A 14,806-nucleotide genomic window follows, 5' to 3' on the forward strand; every position below is an offset into this window, starting at 1 on the left:
AGCGTTTATATCCTGCAAAAGGAGGGATGGCCTTCAAGTCACACTGAGAAATTCAGTCAAAAATTTTGCACAGCCAAGAGCAATTTAGAACATGTCTTCAAAAGTCAGAATTGTCACAGACAAATATAAAGCCAACAAACTCTATCTTAAGGTCGTTTTATATATACTTTCCTTACAGTGTTTACAGTTCTAAAAATATATATGTATTTATAATATAGCTTTATATACATATAATTTTCTAACAAGCTAAATACATTTCTGAAAATGTCAAGAGCATTGAAGAAAAAATGGTCACAGCTGCTCACACCATGCTAGGTTATCACTGACTTAGGTATAATAAAATGCCATGAACAGAGAAGACACCTTCCAACAACATGCCTCTTTGTAAGAAACTTCCTCACCAGAGGTGGGGAAAATGGAAACACATTTACAGGCCAGACCATTAGCTAGAGGGAAATGTTAAAATACAAAAATCAATTGATAACAATTGAAATAACTCAAATATGCTAGAAGGTATAAAATATGTACTTGAGCAACTTGGAACCAAGGCAGGAGAATAAAAGAATTGGGCTCAGGGCGGAAGAGGAGAACTGGAAAGTCATCAACCTGGGGACAGTGAAAATGGGGAGGAGAAATGGCAGAGATAAGCCGTGTAGAGACACAATAAAGAAACCCGAGGGCTTAGTGGGCTCCTAAACCTGAGGTTAATGATACATGATAGTGTCTTCTCCATTCTGGCAATTCCCAGGAAGAGGCCTCCAGAGCCACAGCCAAGCAAGGGCCCCCACTTTTTCTAGGGTCGGGGGAAACTTGTCTCATTTGGACAAGGAAAACCATGGATATATTATTTTATTATTGCAGGGTACCCTGAGCTTCCCCTCCAAATGAATGCACGAATGAACAAATGAATAAGTGTCCCTTATATATATATATAAATTTCCCCTTGTAAGGTTGGTAAATTATGGGTCAATACCTAGAATGAAACTCATGAATTATTAAGTGAAAAACAGTCAATCTGTCTTTTTATTCCGTGAGTGTAAATAGCTAAAATCAAATTCTTCCCTGTTTTGATAGGAAAGAAATGAAAAGAATTGGAGTCCTGCAAGTGGGGAGGGAAGGAAAGATAGGGTCATCTTCTGGGGAGAATGAAGAAATGGGACCAGAGCAAATGTTTACCAGGGTCACCCGCTACCCACAGAATTTAAGGGAAATAGAATTTGGGCCTAGAAGCCTTTCTGTTATACCCTACATGTCTAGCTCTTCTCACGAGATTTATGAAGTTTATGATGTATCATTCTTTTGTGTTTGGTTTTTCTAACAAACTCTAATTTAAGTGGGTCCATTCCTAGAGGAATCATTATTTAAAGCACAGTTGTACCTTATTCTACATATCAGAAGTTTCCTCTGAAAACTGTCAACTCCTCAGCAAAAAGATAAACTATATTCCAAGCAATACTCACTGAACAAAATTTATGACCACCTACTCTGAGCAAGGCACTGCAAGTTAACATAATAATCAAAGAGTGCTGACAATACAAGAAAAAAAACATGAAAAAATTCTGTAAGATCATTATAACGCATGCCAACTCTGCCAGTTTTTTACCGGCACTGCTGACATGTTTCGTCTATTCATTCATTCACTCACTCACTCAAATATTACTGAAAACCTGCTGACTACCAGTTCCTACCCATAAGGAGCTCACCACCCAATGATAGACAAGTAAACATAATTACCGTTGATAAATGCTAAGATAGCAGTATCCTGCAAAGCACAGTGAGATGTGTGTGTATGTACATACGTGCAAAATTTTGGTGAAATTAATCAGCACTGATCTCTGGGCTATATGCTATACCTAATATTTTCCCTATCACTAAAATATTATCAACACCCCTCCAGTCTGATGATAAAGATCCTGTACATGGCTGAAACTCACAATGATCACGTTTCAAAAAGGCCTCAAATGCTCAGCAAACATTAATCTAAGATCAAAGTACAAGCTTGAGTTTTTGCTCAGGTGTAACAAACCACAGTCACATTGATGTCTGCCTCCTAGGGGAGAGAGGCTGCACATCTAAGAAGCTTCCCGCTCCACATCAGTCACCTAGAGACTGATGGAAAACTAAAGACCATTGGGAAGCAAGGGGTTCCTGTCTCAACTTGATCCCTCAAAGTCCCTAGGCTGATGTCTTAGCCTCTCTGGGACTCCACATCCTCATCTATCAATGAAAATGCTGAATTAGATGGCTTCTAAAGTTCTTTCCAGCTAGTATATTATATTATATTATATTATATTATATTATATTATATTACCCTATCATATCACATTCCTAGCCATTATATAAGACTATTATATATATTATATATTATAGTGTATATATATATTTATATATTATATATTATATATATTATATATTATATATATTATAGTGTATATATATATATAAAATAGTCTAGATTGTCTGTGACTCTAGTTATACATACTGGACAAACCATTCAACAGTTCAAGTGTTTCTCAAGGGCTGCTCGCCGTATCTGATGCACTCTGCCCTCTCAATGTGTTTGGTCTAGGTACAGAAGGCATTTTCCTCAGAGTGTCTCCTCAGAGAATAGAAAGAACCTCACAGCTTTCTTCCTGAAATTCACTATGCTTTCTACATAGCCGGAAAACAAACCCACAGTCCAGAGAGCGGCTTCATAAGGTAGGAACCTTCACATCAGTACTATTTACTTACCTATGTAAGGTAAGTAAATACCTTACGTTACATAGGTAAGTAAATTTGTTGAGATCACAAAGGAAGGAGAGAATCCCAATATCAACTCTCACGCCTGTCCTTCGGTACATTATCTAGGTTTTTAGGAAAGTCCAGATACACAACTGGGAATACGAGGAACCCTTCTCCACTTACCACCTTATTAACCTGGGGCAAGTAGAAGGGCCACCGAAGCCTTCAGCTGCTGCTTCTGTAAAATGGGTTGCTGCTTTGCCTTAAAGCCAAAAGACAGACTAAATGATATCAAGGAACCTTCAGCACCAGGGTCTGTAATTCTGTAACTTCCCTCTTTGGAGCAGGTCAATTAATTAAACACCCCCTTTGACTCTCAAACTAATGTAAACAAAAGAAAACTTTTTCAGGAATGCACTGGCAAGATTAAAATTCACTCCCACAGAAACATTCTCAAGCAGTGGAAATTAACCCCTTTGTTTAATGGCAGGTATTGAAGGCAAGAGGGCTATGCAGACAGTATGCATGTGACTTCCGTAAAAAAACAGAATGGGGACTGATCCCCTTTACACAAAAGACTAACCTTCCTCACATGTCATAAAGCAATTGAGGTCCTGAAAAGGAAAATAATTACTCTAAAACCTGGCAATGATCACATTACCTCTCTAAGCTCTTGGAAGTAAAACCAAAACCCTCAAACTTGTCTGTGAGGCCCAGGGTGATGCAGCCCCTACCCATCTCTCCTTGGGGCCTCATTTTGCACCATTCCCCCCATTTTAGTACTAGTAAGCTCCAACCAAGCTGTTTCTTTTAATTCCTGCCTCAGGCCCTTGGCACTTTACCCTCCCTGGCCTAATTAACACCCACTTATCCTCTAGGTCTCAGCTCCAGTCACACTTCCTCAGGGAATTCTTCTCTGATCCCTCCCCCACCTCCGTCTTCACCCCACTTCACACACACACACGCACACGCACACGCACATGCACCCCTTCACCCTGCAGGCCAGTTTTCGTTGTTATGTGCTTCCAAAACCATAGGTCTTTCCTTCAGAGAACTTACAAACAGTCCTATGTCTAAATATTTGATTAATAGCCTCCCTAAGCCTCACTGGACTGTAAACTCAATGAGAACAGGGTTGGGTTAAAATTTGCTCATTAATGTCTCCCTAGCACCTGGCACGGAGATGACTGAGCAAATGAATGAAAGATTGACGTGGCTGGTTCATCTGCAAAAATACCGCCTTCTTCCATTTAATCCTTCTAAGCTATACGCCAGGTCAAATCTGGGGAAAGCTGTCAAATATCACATTTTACTAGCTTTGGGTACAAAATTGAACTAAGTAGACAAAATTGACAAAAATAACCTAAGAAGGAAAGGACAGTGAGGGGGATGGAGAATGGCGAGGTCATCCGCCTCTCTAGAGCAGGGAGAGGTTGGAAGCACCCACCTCCACAGTCTCCCCCGCGGCCTGCATCTTTATTACTGGCTTCCTCCCAATGTGACCTGCTCCAGAAGTAACCCCCAATCTAAAAAGACTCACCCCAACTAAGCGCCATCCCAACTCCTTTTTTGCTTGGCAGCCCCTTCAATTCTATCTGAGAGTTTTGCCAAGTTAAAATCATTCTAAACCTTTACTTTTGGGTTTTCTAGAGCTGTAGGCAATCTGCTATAGGCCATATAAAATAAAACACATTTGACACTAGTTAAAGCATCTGGCAGAACAGGAAAGGCACTATTTTAAAGCCCACTATTCACAGCTCCCTAGAAAAGACCTTTTAACCTTTTTCTTTATCACACACTTAGAAAAAAATAAAATGTTTTTAGCATTTCAGATTAATTCAGCTGCAGATGATCAATAATTTGATTACCAGGACTAATATAAATGCTGTATATATTCCACACTCTCTTAAAAGGAAGATAAATGTATAGAATAAGAAATCAGTTATACAAGGATCCCCAATTCAGAAATCTCAATCTGGAATAGAAGTGAGAATCACAAGTAAGCCAAAAAACAAAGTCACATTGTTTCTTCTAAAGCCTGTCACAAACCCATGCCCTTTAGCGATGTTTATAAGACACTCTCAGACTCACTTGGAGTCTATTTAGCCTTATTTTGTATAAAATGTGATATCTAGTTCCTATGCCCATAGTATATTAGACTCATCAGACAGATCATAGGCAGGAGGCAGCTATTGGCAGCTGCTACATTGATAGTAATGTCAAAAGCTAACCCAACAGTAAGTATCACCTAGAAAGTGCTCATTGTAGCCATCAACAAAAACTGACTGAATAAATTAAAACCACTAAAAGACAAAAGACATTTAGCAAGCAGGCACCATCTGCTACATAAGCAGAGATCCCTTTATTCCTTAGGAGCTCCTAAAACTATCCCTGAATTACAGTGAAACTGTACAACCAATGTATTCATAATAATAGAGTCTGAGTATTACAGAAAAAAAAGCAAATCATAATCAGTAAATTCTTTAACAAGGCAAAAATGTACATTCATTTTAGGAAGGTTTCCATAAATTACAAAACTGCTTTGATATTTTAAGATGTGATTTTCTAACTCTTTGTAGAAGCTGCCCCAGTGAAATGCCACATTCCCAGACAAGACAAATGCATTACAAGAGTATATCCATCAAGGAGAGCAAATCTGAAATAAACCATCTTTTCTGATTCTCAAAAGAAAATTAAATTTTATAAGAAAAGAAGAAGTCCAAACTAGCAAATTCTTTAATTTGTCAATAGGACGTGATCGTCTTTAAGACCAAAATATTAAACTAATAAATTAATAAATGAAACATTTTATTCAAAAACTCTAGTTCACACAAACTATGTTCCATAAAGGAATTCCCTATCAATCACAAATAATCGTGATCCTTTACCAGATGTTTCCAAGTTGTCGAGGACTGGGACTGTTACGTCCTTTAATAAATACGGCAATATTTTTGATGGTTCTCATTCAACATCTGATTCTTCGGTGGTCCCGGAAGTATTCAGGCGATTAACAAAACCAACTTTTTAAATGTAAAAAAATTTTTTAAAGAAACAATGAATTCCACACTTAAGCCCAACTCAAATCAGTGAGCCAGAAAGGAACTTGAGATCAGCTGTCCCACCCACCTCCCCAGATTTTAAACAAGTAAGTATCTAAATATCCACAGCAGACATTGTCTATTTTCTGCTGAAAGATCGCAAAACACAAAGACTCCTCTTCTACTTTCATTATAGACCCCCCCCACTTTTTTACTTCTCTTTGCCATCCCCAAAATAAAACAAGGCAACAAAAAAGGCAGCTCCTCCTTCTGATTTACAGACATGGCCTACTTTAAGGTGTCCCTTTCTCCCAGTCACCCAAGTCAGAAACCTTGAACTTAACCTTCAATTCTCCCACTCCCTCATCTGGCCAGTCCCAAATATAGTCACTCCATCCTCTCTAGCCTCTCCCCCACCGGGCCTTTCTGTTCCCATTGCTACAACCATAAACCAGCCTGGCCACAGACAACAGACACCCCACCTCCCAGCCATGGGAGTACTTGCCCTAAGCAGAGCCCTGCTCCGTCTCCCTGTCACTCATAAACCAGCAGAACTGAGATCCAAACAGCTTTCCATAAGCCAGACCCCAACCATGTTTCCAGCCTCACCTGTGACCTCTCTGCGCTGCAAGTATTTTGTCTCACCTGAGAGAATCTTGCTACTCCCCAACACTGAAATCTTTCTTTCTTTCCTCCTTCTTCACTCACTCATTCATTCAGCTAAAATTTCTTGTACACCATCTCTATGCCAGGCACTGTGCTGGGTATAGGGATACAGTGGTGAGCAAAAATAGGCAGTACTCGTCCTCACGGAGATCATAAAATTTACTCTTTTGCTCTTACACACCCTTCAAAAGCTAGTTCAAATATCATAGGCTTTATATCTCTTCCTTTCTTAGATTTCTAATATGTACATTTACAGCTCTTGTCACATATTGCCTTGCAATGTGTTGTTTCCACTTCCTTCTTTATGTATCTGTGTGTCCCCAAAGCATCAGACCAGTGCTCTGCGCCAAAATCTATCCCATCTAAATGTGAAGTTTCCTCTATTTCCAACCACTTACAACTTTCTTTCAAATTCTGCTTTTTTCACTTCCCATAAAGATGTGTCAAGAGTCTTTTTTTCTTTGTCTTTGTTTTTTAAGCACAAAGGTGTATTAAGCTGTGGCTAAGTAAAGGTCATTTACTTTCAGCTTTGGAATGTGTTTATGAACTGACAAATGAGAACATCTGATGTCTTAGGGATCTACTTCAAACACAATAATGAAGCCGCCCTGTGGTGACTTGGCCGACAAAGAACTTGGACGGCAGACAGCTCCTCAATGGACTCTTGTACGGTCCATTCGGATCCCTCTCTCAGGCTGCCCGACTAAGACTAGCCCTGTCAGTTTTAACTGAGTCCTCAGCACCTCCGTTAAATTTTGCCTTTTCACCAGGCTTATCTCAAGCAAACTGAAAGAACTGAGTAACAATTTGTCCTTATGAAGAGCAGAGACTGACTACCCACTGTGAATGCCTGGGAGGTCAAAACAGCAAATATTTAATAAATCAATATCCTGAAAGTAACAGTGGACTCCAGTGGGTCACGGAATTAAGAACTGACCAGTGAATGTATACAGATATGTCTATTTCCTTATCACGTACACAGCATAGTACTCTTGGTTGTGTACACAGGAAGCACACGCCTAAAACTCATGTGTTCAAAACAGAGAGTGGAAAAAGTGGCCCTGAACAATACTGGGTTATTTCTGCAGGGTTAGGATGGGAGGAAGGAGAAAAGGGGAAGAAAGTAGAAACCTATACCATCTTTTAAAAGCTAAAGAGTTTTCCAAGTTTTTAGGAGAATTCTATACAGAAATCATTACATCTTACGTTACACCAGTTAAGCAGCAAGAACATTTCACCAGACAGCCTGCAAAAAGTTTTCACAGGCTTATAAAAACTGAGCTTCTTTTGTTCTCATCTCTCCTATTAATATATAATGATAATTAACTCAATTTACTTTCTCTCTCCTTTTTAGGCAGGGCAGTCTACTGAAAAGAGAAAAAGCAAAATTACAGCCACAAAAGTGGAGCCGTGGAAAAACATTTTAATTACTATCACACATTCCCAGATACAGCCTGCGCACAAATTTGTGCACACAACGTCAGCAGCACATTTATTGCCAAAGCCATAACCACCCAAGTTAGAAGGGCCACGTGAGCCAGGGAGGGGCAAAGCTGTTCTGCACCCTCCCCACCAACCTCAGGCTCAGGACAACTGGGAACTTGCTGGAAGCATAAGAGCAAGACTTCAGGGCAAATTTACTAGCTCAATGACCTTAAGCTCTACATAACCCTCTCTGGGCCTCAGTTTCCTTATCTATAAAGTGGTGACAATAATAGCACCTAACTCCTAGGGTTGCTCTGAAGATTGAGTTAATGTGTATAAAGGATATAGAACATTGCCTGTCACAGGACTATAAATATCTGTCTATATCATAGCAATTTATAATGAAAGCTAAGGTACCAAATGATGGCCCCAAGGCTCTATATAAGATCACATATCTGTGTATGTATACATGTGCTTAGATGGCATTCAGCTGTCCGTTAAATAAACCTACATTAAATTTAAAATAAAAATTGAAAAACCAAAAGTGTTTCTTCCTACCTCTATCTAACCTAAATATCCATTTCCACAAGTACTTCCGGGCAAGAGAAGTTTTTCTGTATTTCTCTCAAAGATGTCCTAGGCTCGCATTTCAACTCAAACCTATGCTACAGGCTACATAAAAGAAATCATTCTTCTATAAATTACTTATCTAAAAATTCCCGGTTGTATTAATATCCGGCTGCTTTAATAAAGTTTAAATGAAAATTGAACATTTTAAATTATTTAAATCTTCAAGTTAGCTAATTAGTCCTCATTAGAGGCTGCTCATTCTTCCATGCTAAAACATTTGGTGAAATCCTTTGAATCGTTTCAGAAACTGCTTAATATTCAGTCCCCAGAGTATGACTATGAAGGGTTCTCTCCTGCATTTTCAATACCTTTCCTTTGCAAACACAAGGAGAGAAGAAATGAAAATGGACAAGACCTTTACACTCTCCTTTATAGCAAACTGGCTTTCTATGCATAAAGATCCAACCCTACACCCATCACCATTAAGAGGGGCACACAAAGGTTAAAACAATTAACGTATTTGATTTTGCTAACTTCTGAGCCAAAAAAATTTGAGCCAAGTTATGAAAAGTAAGCCTCTATTTAGATTACACGGCTCAATTCCAAAACCAAAGAACTAGCCTTTTTGGAGGGTTGTACATTATTTGTAGCTTAATCAAATACAGACAAATCTTTGAAAGGCTCCCTTTTTATGGGGCTATTTTTTTCTCACAAGTGTGTTAGTCTATACGCTGATGTTAATTCTGATCTGTGAAATCATAAACCAAGGACAAACGTATGCTTATTATCAACCACATTTTACTAAAACTGCTCAGGCCTTTATATTAATGTGATAAATTCTGTTTAAAAATCAAGGAGAAAATTCAGACTTTCATTTCTAAGAGACAGCCTGACCTCATAAGGCCACTTTGTTAAATTTTCTCCACCAGCTTCTCAGAAGCTTGCCATTTCAATCATAGTGCACTAATGTCTTTCCATAACTAAATAAACATCTGCACAAAACACAGCTGTGTCCAGAACGCCCACAGCCTAATATTTAAAGAGTCTACTTCCTGATTCAAAAATAATAGTTGCATTTCCAGGGTGATAATTTAGCCAGAAAGGCAGTATTTCACTTATACATTCAGCAAATAAGTACACAGATACAGGGCTGTACAAGGCCCTGTGTGATTATGTATACTAATATTCCCCTTTCCTTAGAGACATATACAATCTGATATGATAGTCAAGGTTTTCCTCACCATAAGCCATTCTCCATAGAAGAACCCAGATGTTACTCACCCTTCAGGGGCTTTATAGCCTCTCTCATTCAATACCTCCCTGAAGTGGAGCTGAAGGGATGGCTTGCACCACTTCTGTCCCTCTCCCCTTTCTTCTCTCTCCTTCAGCATTTGTCCACCTCTTTGGCCGCTTATTTCCACCTCTTTCCCTTGCTCCTCTCATCCTGGTCATGCCTATGAAATACAGGCCTTGAAATTTTCCCTTTCTCCCCAGAAATCACATCATTCTCACGGCTTTATCATCTCTTTGGGGAAAATTCCCAAATTTAAGGACTTCAAATTTATGTGATATCCAACACTGACGTGCACATCCCTTAAATTCCTTAATTCCAACCTGACCAACATGGAATGCCTGATCTCCCCACAAGCCAATTCTTCTGCCCTACTTCTTATTTCAGTCAATGGCCCCAGCAGGTTCACCATGACCCAGGCTGTCTTAAAGACTTCTTTGACCCCTCTCTTTCCTCAGCACCCCACCAACCCACCCACCTGATCTGTTGCCAAGTCACATGGATTCAGAGCCCTTCTTTCCACCACCGTTGCCACCAGTCCTAATCTAAGCACTTATTTCTCCCCACTGAACATTTCGGAATTTTTCTAAGTGGGCTCTACCTCCTCTTTAATCCATCTTAAGTGATGATAGCATCATATTAATTTTTTGAGAGAGGATATATGTACTCTGGAACCAGAGGGCTTGGTTTTAAATTCCAGGTCTGCTACTTCTTACTTTTGTGACCTTGGGCAAGTTACCTAACCTCTCTGTACCTTACTTTCATCATTTGCACACTAAGGATGGTAATAGTAGCTGCCTCAAAACTGTTGTGAACATAAAGTAAATTAATAGTTGTGGGGCACCTAGAACAGCATCTGGCATGCATTTAAATGCTCAATAAATGTTTGCCATTATTTGCAGTTAGCATAGGTCCAGTCATACCCTGGACTGGCCCCAGATCCTCAAGAGAGTCCCATGGCATACCATGCTGCATTCAGTCTGCCCAGCTGACCTTTCAGCTTCATATCACACAGCCCCACTTGAACCTGTGCACACACCAGGCAAATCGGAGGTCTTACTATTCCCTGAACACACGCCAGAGCCTCCCTCCTCATCCTCGCTGTTCCCACTTCTGGGTCCTCTCCTCTCATATCTCTGTCCATCCCTCAAGCCAGTCTTAACTCCTTCATGAAGCCTTTTCTGAACCCCTCAACCAGAAGTGCTCCCCAATGCCCATGAGTTCCTCCCAGCACAGGCGTTATGTTACTCTATGGCAGTTATCTTTTCTCTCTGTCTCACTGCAGTCCTGTCTTTCTCCCTGCAGGTTTGGAGCTCCTTGAAGGTAACATATGCGTCCACCATCCGTGTATTCACTACATCATCTAGCCCTGCGAAATATGTTGAGGTGACAAAAAAATGGAGTTGTGGGTGACCAGAACCATAGCCACTACTGTGGCATAGTAGTTAGGCACCCCAAACAAAAAGAAGTACACACTCTGCCCAGACTGGAGTCCTCATCGTAGTTTAGAATGACATCAAAACTCACAATATAAATTGGATGGTCTCTCCAGCAAGTCTTTCTTTACAGGACACCAGAAATACAGTAGAATCAGTATAAGAAGAATGTGATTTGTAGCTCTATCCTAAAATACTAACATTAAAATCACACAAAAAATTTTCCTCATATATCAATATTAGAATCAAAAAACCACTGAGTGCTGTGTTTAGTTGACTAGACGTAATTTTCTGCTAGATCTACCATCTAGCAATCCCAAGAGAAGCAACTTAGACCTCAACGCCTGGAACGTGTTCAGTGACATATTAACCTCTGGCACATCGCTGAAGAATTAAACATAATGGCATATACACAGTCCCTACCCTCGGACTCATGAGAGGTCCCCAAACCCTACACCCAGAAAAGAGGGCGACAACAATGCACATTCGCAACAATAGAATGAACACTCCATAAACACTGCTGGCAGTGACATCATCCAGGTACCAGAGGTCAGGGAGCAGGCAGTGCAGGACTCCATGCTATCTAGGAGCAGAGCTGTAATCTGACACCAGGGATTTAGACCTCTTCGCCCAGCAACTCTGGGCATTCATGAGCAGCAGCAAAGGGCTCTTTCATTCCCACTTTCACTTCAGCCATTCAAGAAGCATCCTGTTCCCAGCACCACTAACAGAAATGTCCTGAAGACATCAGTTTCAAGAATCCCTATGATGAAGTGAAATTAAAGAATGTTTTCCCTCAAGTAAAAGATATGCTCTTGAAGTTCGAGACTACTCTCACTCTTCCAATACCTGGTGGCACCCACAAATCCTTTGGCAGAACTGCCAAAATCCCTCTTAACGGGACAAGTCCTAGGAAGCTTACTAAGTAACTATGGTTCATTTAACTATGTTCATTTAATTGCACGTTTGGTTAAGAAAACAAAGAAGTAAAATTAAATGTTTGTTAGAATATATTGGACTACTCTGAAACACTAGCTCTTTTAATAAAAGGACATAATTAAGTCAACTCAGCCTTCTTATTCCTTATTATATGTTGCTTTTATTAAGTAGAGATTTATCTCTCTTTAATTAAGTTTTTACTATACTATATGATATCTTTTTCCTGTAGATCAATGGTCTTTCGCAGAAAACAGTTCCCTACTTGTATCTTACACTCTCAAATCCTAATCCCACAGAGGCAGAGTAAACAAAGAATGTAAATTAGCACTTCTATACCACTTCCTCAAAGGCAAAAATAATAATACTGTGAAGCTTGGGGCACCCAAATAAAATAACTCAATAATTTACCACACTGATAAAATCTTACTCATAGATATGGCTTGGATACAGCTATCTCCAGCTAAGTGTGTCCCACTTTTCAAATATGAGCTGCACAAACACAGACATCCTGAGATACAACAGAAGCCTTGTGAACTGTAAAGCTGAAGCACCTATAATACGCACACTGCCCTGTACTCTGTAGGTGCTCCAGTAAATACTCCATGACTGATTCACAGGCCTACTACAGAATCTGGCAAGGACAGAGGGTGCGTCTCCCTGGTCCTGCTCTGGAGAGTGTTAGGAATCTACGGTTGCAGTTTATTGTGGTGGTAGGAAGAACTAATATAGATAGAGGTCTAAAAGGAATGAGGTGACGATAGGTTCAAATTATGTTAACTTTCCCTGCACCTCTCCCCAAGCATCTGAGTCTAAAGAAATTGGATTTGTTGCTTGCACCACTGGGGGAAGGTGAATAAAACTGCCATAAACGTGCATAGCATTTCCTCACCAAAGAGCCAACAAACTAAATGGTTGAGAAAAAAAAGAAAAAAAGAAAGAAAGATAGAAACTTACTTTTCATAGACCAGCTCCTCATCGATGGAGAAATAGTGGGTATTTACTGTGCTTTTTGGTCTATTCCTTAAAGTAGCAAAATATAACCGATCTGAAAGACAAGTTTAAAAGACAGGAGAAAACATATGAGAAGTAGGGAAGCTGGGGGCAGGGGGGGTTGCTAATGCAACAAGATCAAAATAACAACCGCCACCCATTATTTAAAGACCCCATTAACACATGGAATTCTTGCAGAGCCCTGATCTCTCCCACAAAGCGACAGAGATCCAAGAGGATACCAGTTAGAGAAGCGAGAAGAGGGCCCGACTGAGGGACTCAGCGGTGGGCAGAGCTCCCACATCCCCCTTGTTCAGGCCAGAGGGAGCAGGTAGAAGCTGAGGGTACCCGTAGCACTGGAGATGCAAGTTTGGTTCAGAAATCTCCAGACCTCAGCAGCTGCGGAAGGGGAAGGGAGAGGCCAGAGGCGAGCCTCTCCCCTGCAGCTCCGGCGACTTCAAGAAGAGGAAGGGGGGAGAGACGGGGTGTGTGTCTGGAGATGTCCCGAAAACCGAGTCCAGCAGTAGTAGGATAAAGGCAACCGAAAGGATCCCCCGGCGCAGGATCCGCACGAGCCGCTGCATGCAGGAGCCCGGCAGAGGCCGGCGCTGTCCCATTATCGGGCGGGGAGGCCTTCCGAGGGTGCTGCAGAGGGAACGAGGGACGCAAGAAAGACAGAGAAGCCGGAAGCAGGGGGTCCTCGGGGAGAGGATAGTACCGAGAGGGGACGAGAGCCCACGCAGCGACCGCAATACGCTGGGGGCCCAGGAAGAAGCCAGAGACAGTGGTTGGGACGTTGGGGCGAGAAGTGAAAAGAGTTGGGGGCGAGGGAGGGTTGGAGGATGCGGGGCGGCTGCTCCTCACCTTTCATGAACTCGCAAGCCCCGATTAGTTCCCCTGACTCCGCTGCCATCTTAAGCGAGATACGCACGGGGGAGGGCTGGGTCCCGGCCAGCTGAGGTCACCCGCCCCCGGGGGCTTCCCCACTGCCCAGGAGCGGGGAAGCTTGCAGTCCCGAACACCGAGTCCGCCCGAGAGCGGCAGCTGGCGCCGAAGGCGGAGGCGGCTGGGGGGTCAGCGCGCAGGGCGCCCCGGGGACATTCCGTGGGGAACCCGAGCACCCTCCGAGCGGGGCGCACACGCCCCGGTCCGTGGCCGCTCCGCTGCGGACCCGGCTGCTGCCGCTGCTCCGCCGCCGCCGCCGCCGCGCCTGGGAAACGCAGACCAGCTCTCACGGCCGGGCAAAGTCTTCCCCCGGCTCCCAAAGGGATCATGGAGGAGGAGACTTCTGGCCCCGATCGCACCCGTGGCTACTCGTGCGGCAGCGGGCAGGACTCTGGTGCCCGCCGGCTGGCAGCAGCTGCTCCGGCTCCTCCTTCGCCACCTTCTTTCAGCAGCAACTCTTCCTCCTCCTCCTGCCCCTGGGCCCGCCCCCGGACCTTCCTCCCCGCCCTCCCTCAGCCCCCTCCACTTTCACGGCTCCGCGGCCATCCCTTAAAGGGACAGCGCCGCTCCTTTCTCCGCGCCCGCCCAGCGCCCCAGTTACCAAGCGCCCCGCGGATCACTAAGAACCGGTTGCTAAGGCTTTGTTGCCGTCCACCAATTGCTGCACAGGAAACGCGGCCCTGGGCCATGAGGAGCCGGGCGGGGCCTCCAGACCAGAAAGTTATGAATGAAAAGGTGGAGTTGGGAGTGGTCCCGGAGGGCACTGCAGCAGCTTCGCAGGC

At 42.6% G+C, this 14,806-nt stretch overlaps 1 protein-coding gene across 6 annotated transcripts in view; it reads right to left on the reverse strand.

Moving 5' to 3' along the window:
* Nucleotides 1-14,495, reverse strand: part of CDC14A (cell division cycle 14A) — a 171,241-nt gene extending 156,746 nt beyond the window's left edge. For 5 of the 6 annotated variants that reach the window (XM_082452072.1, XM_082452073.1, XM_082452070.1 and 2 more), the window contains exons 1-2: nt 13,944-14,495; nt 13,044-13,134 (exon numbers count right to left, since the gene is read on the reverse strand). In XM_082452072.1, coding sequence (XP_082308198.1) covers nt 13,044-13,134; nt 13,944-13,992 — 140 coding nt within the window. In that variant the 5' untranslated portion in view covers nt 13,993-14,495. The remainder of the gene's footprint in view (nt 1-13,043; nt 13,135-13,943) is intronic. The other variant, XM_082452076.1, reaches the window with a different exon arrangement.
* Nucleotides 14,496-14,806: the final 311 nt, after the last annotated feature.

This window comes from Balaenoptera physalus (assembly GCF_965194825.1).
Source record: "Balaenoptera physalus genome assembly, chromosome: 1".
In the NCBI taxonomy this organism is placed as follows: Eukaryota; Metazoa; Chordata; class Mammalia; order Artiodactyla; family Balaenopteridae; genus Balaenoptera; species Balaenoptera physalus.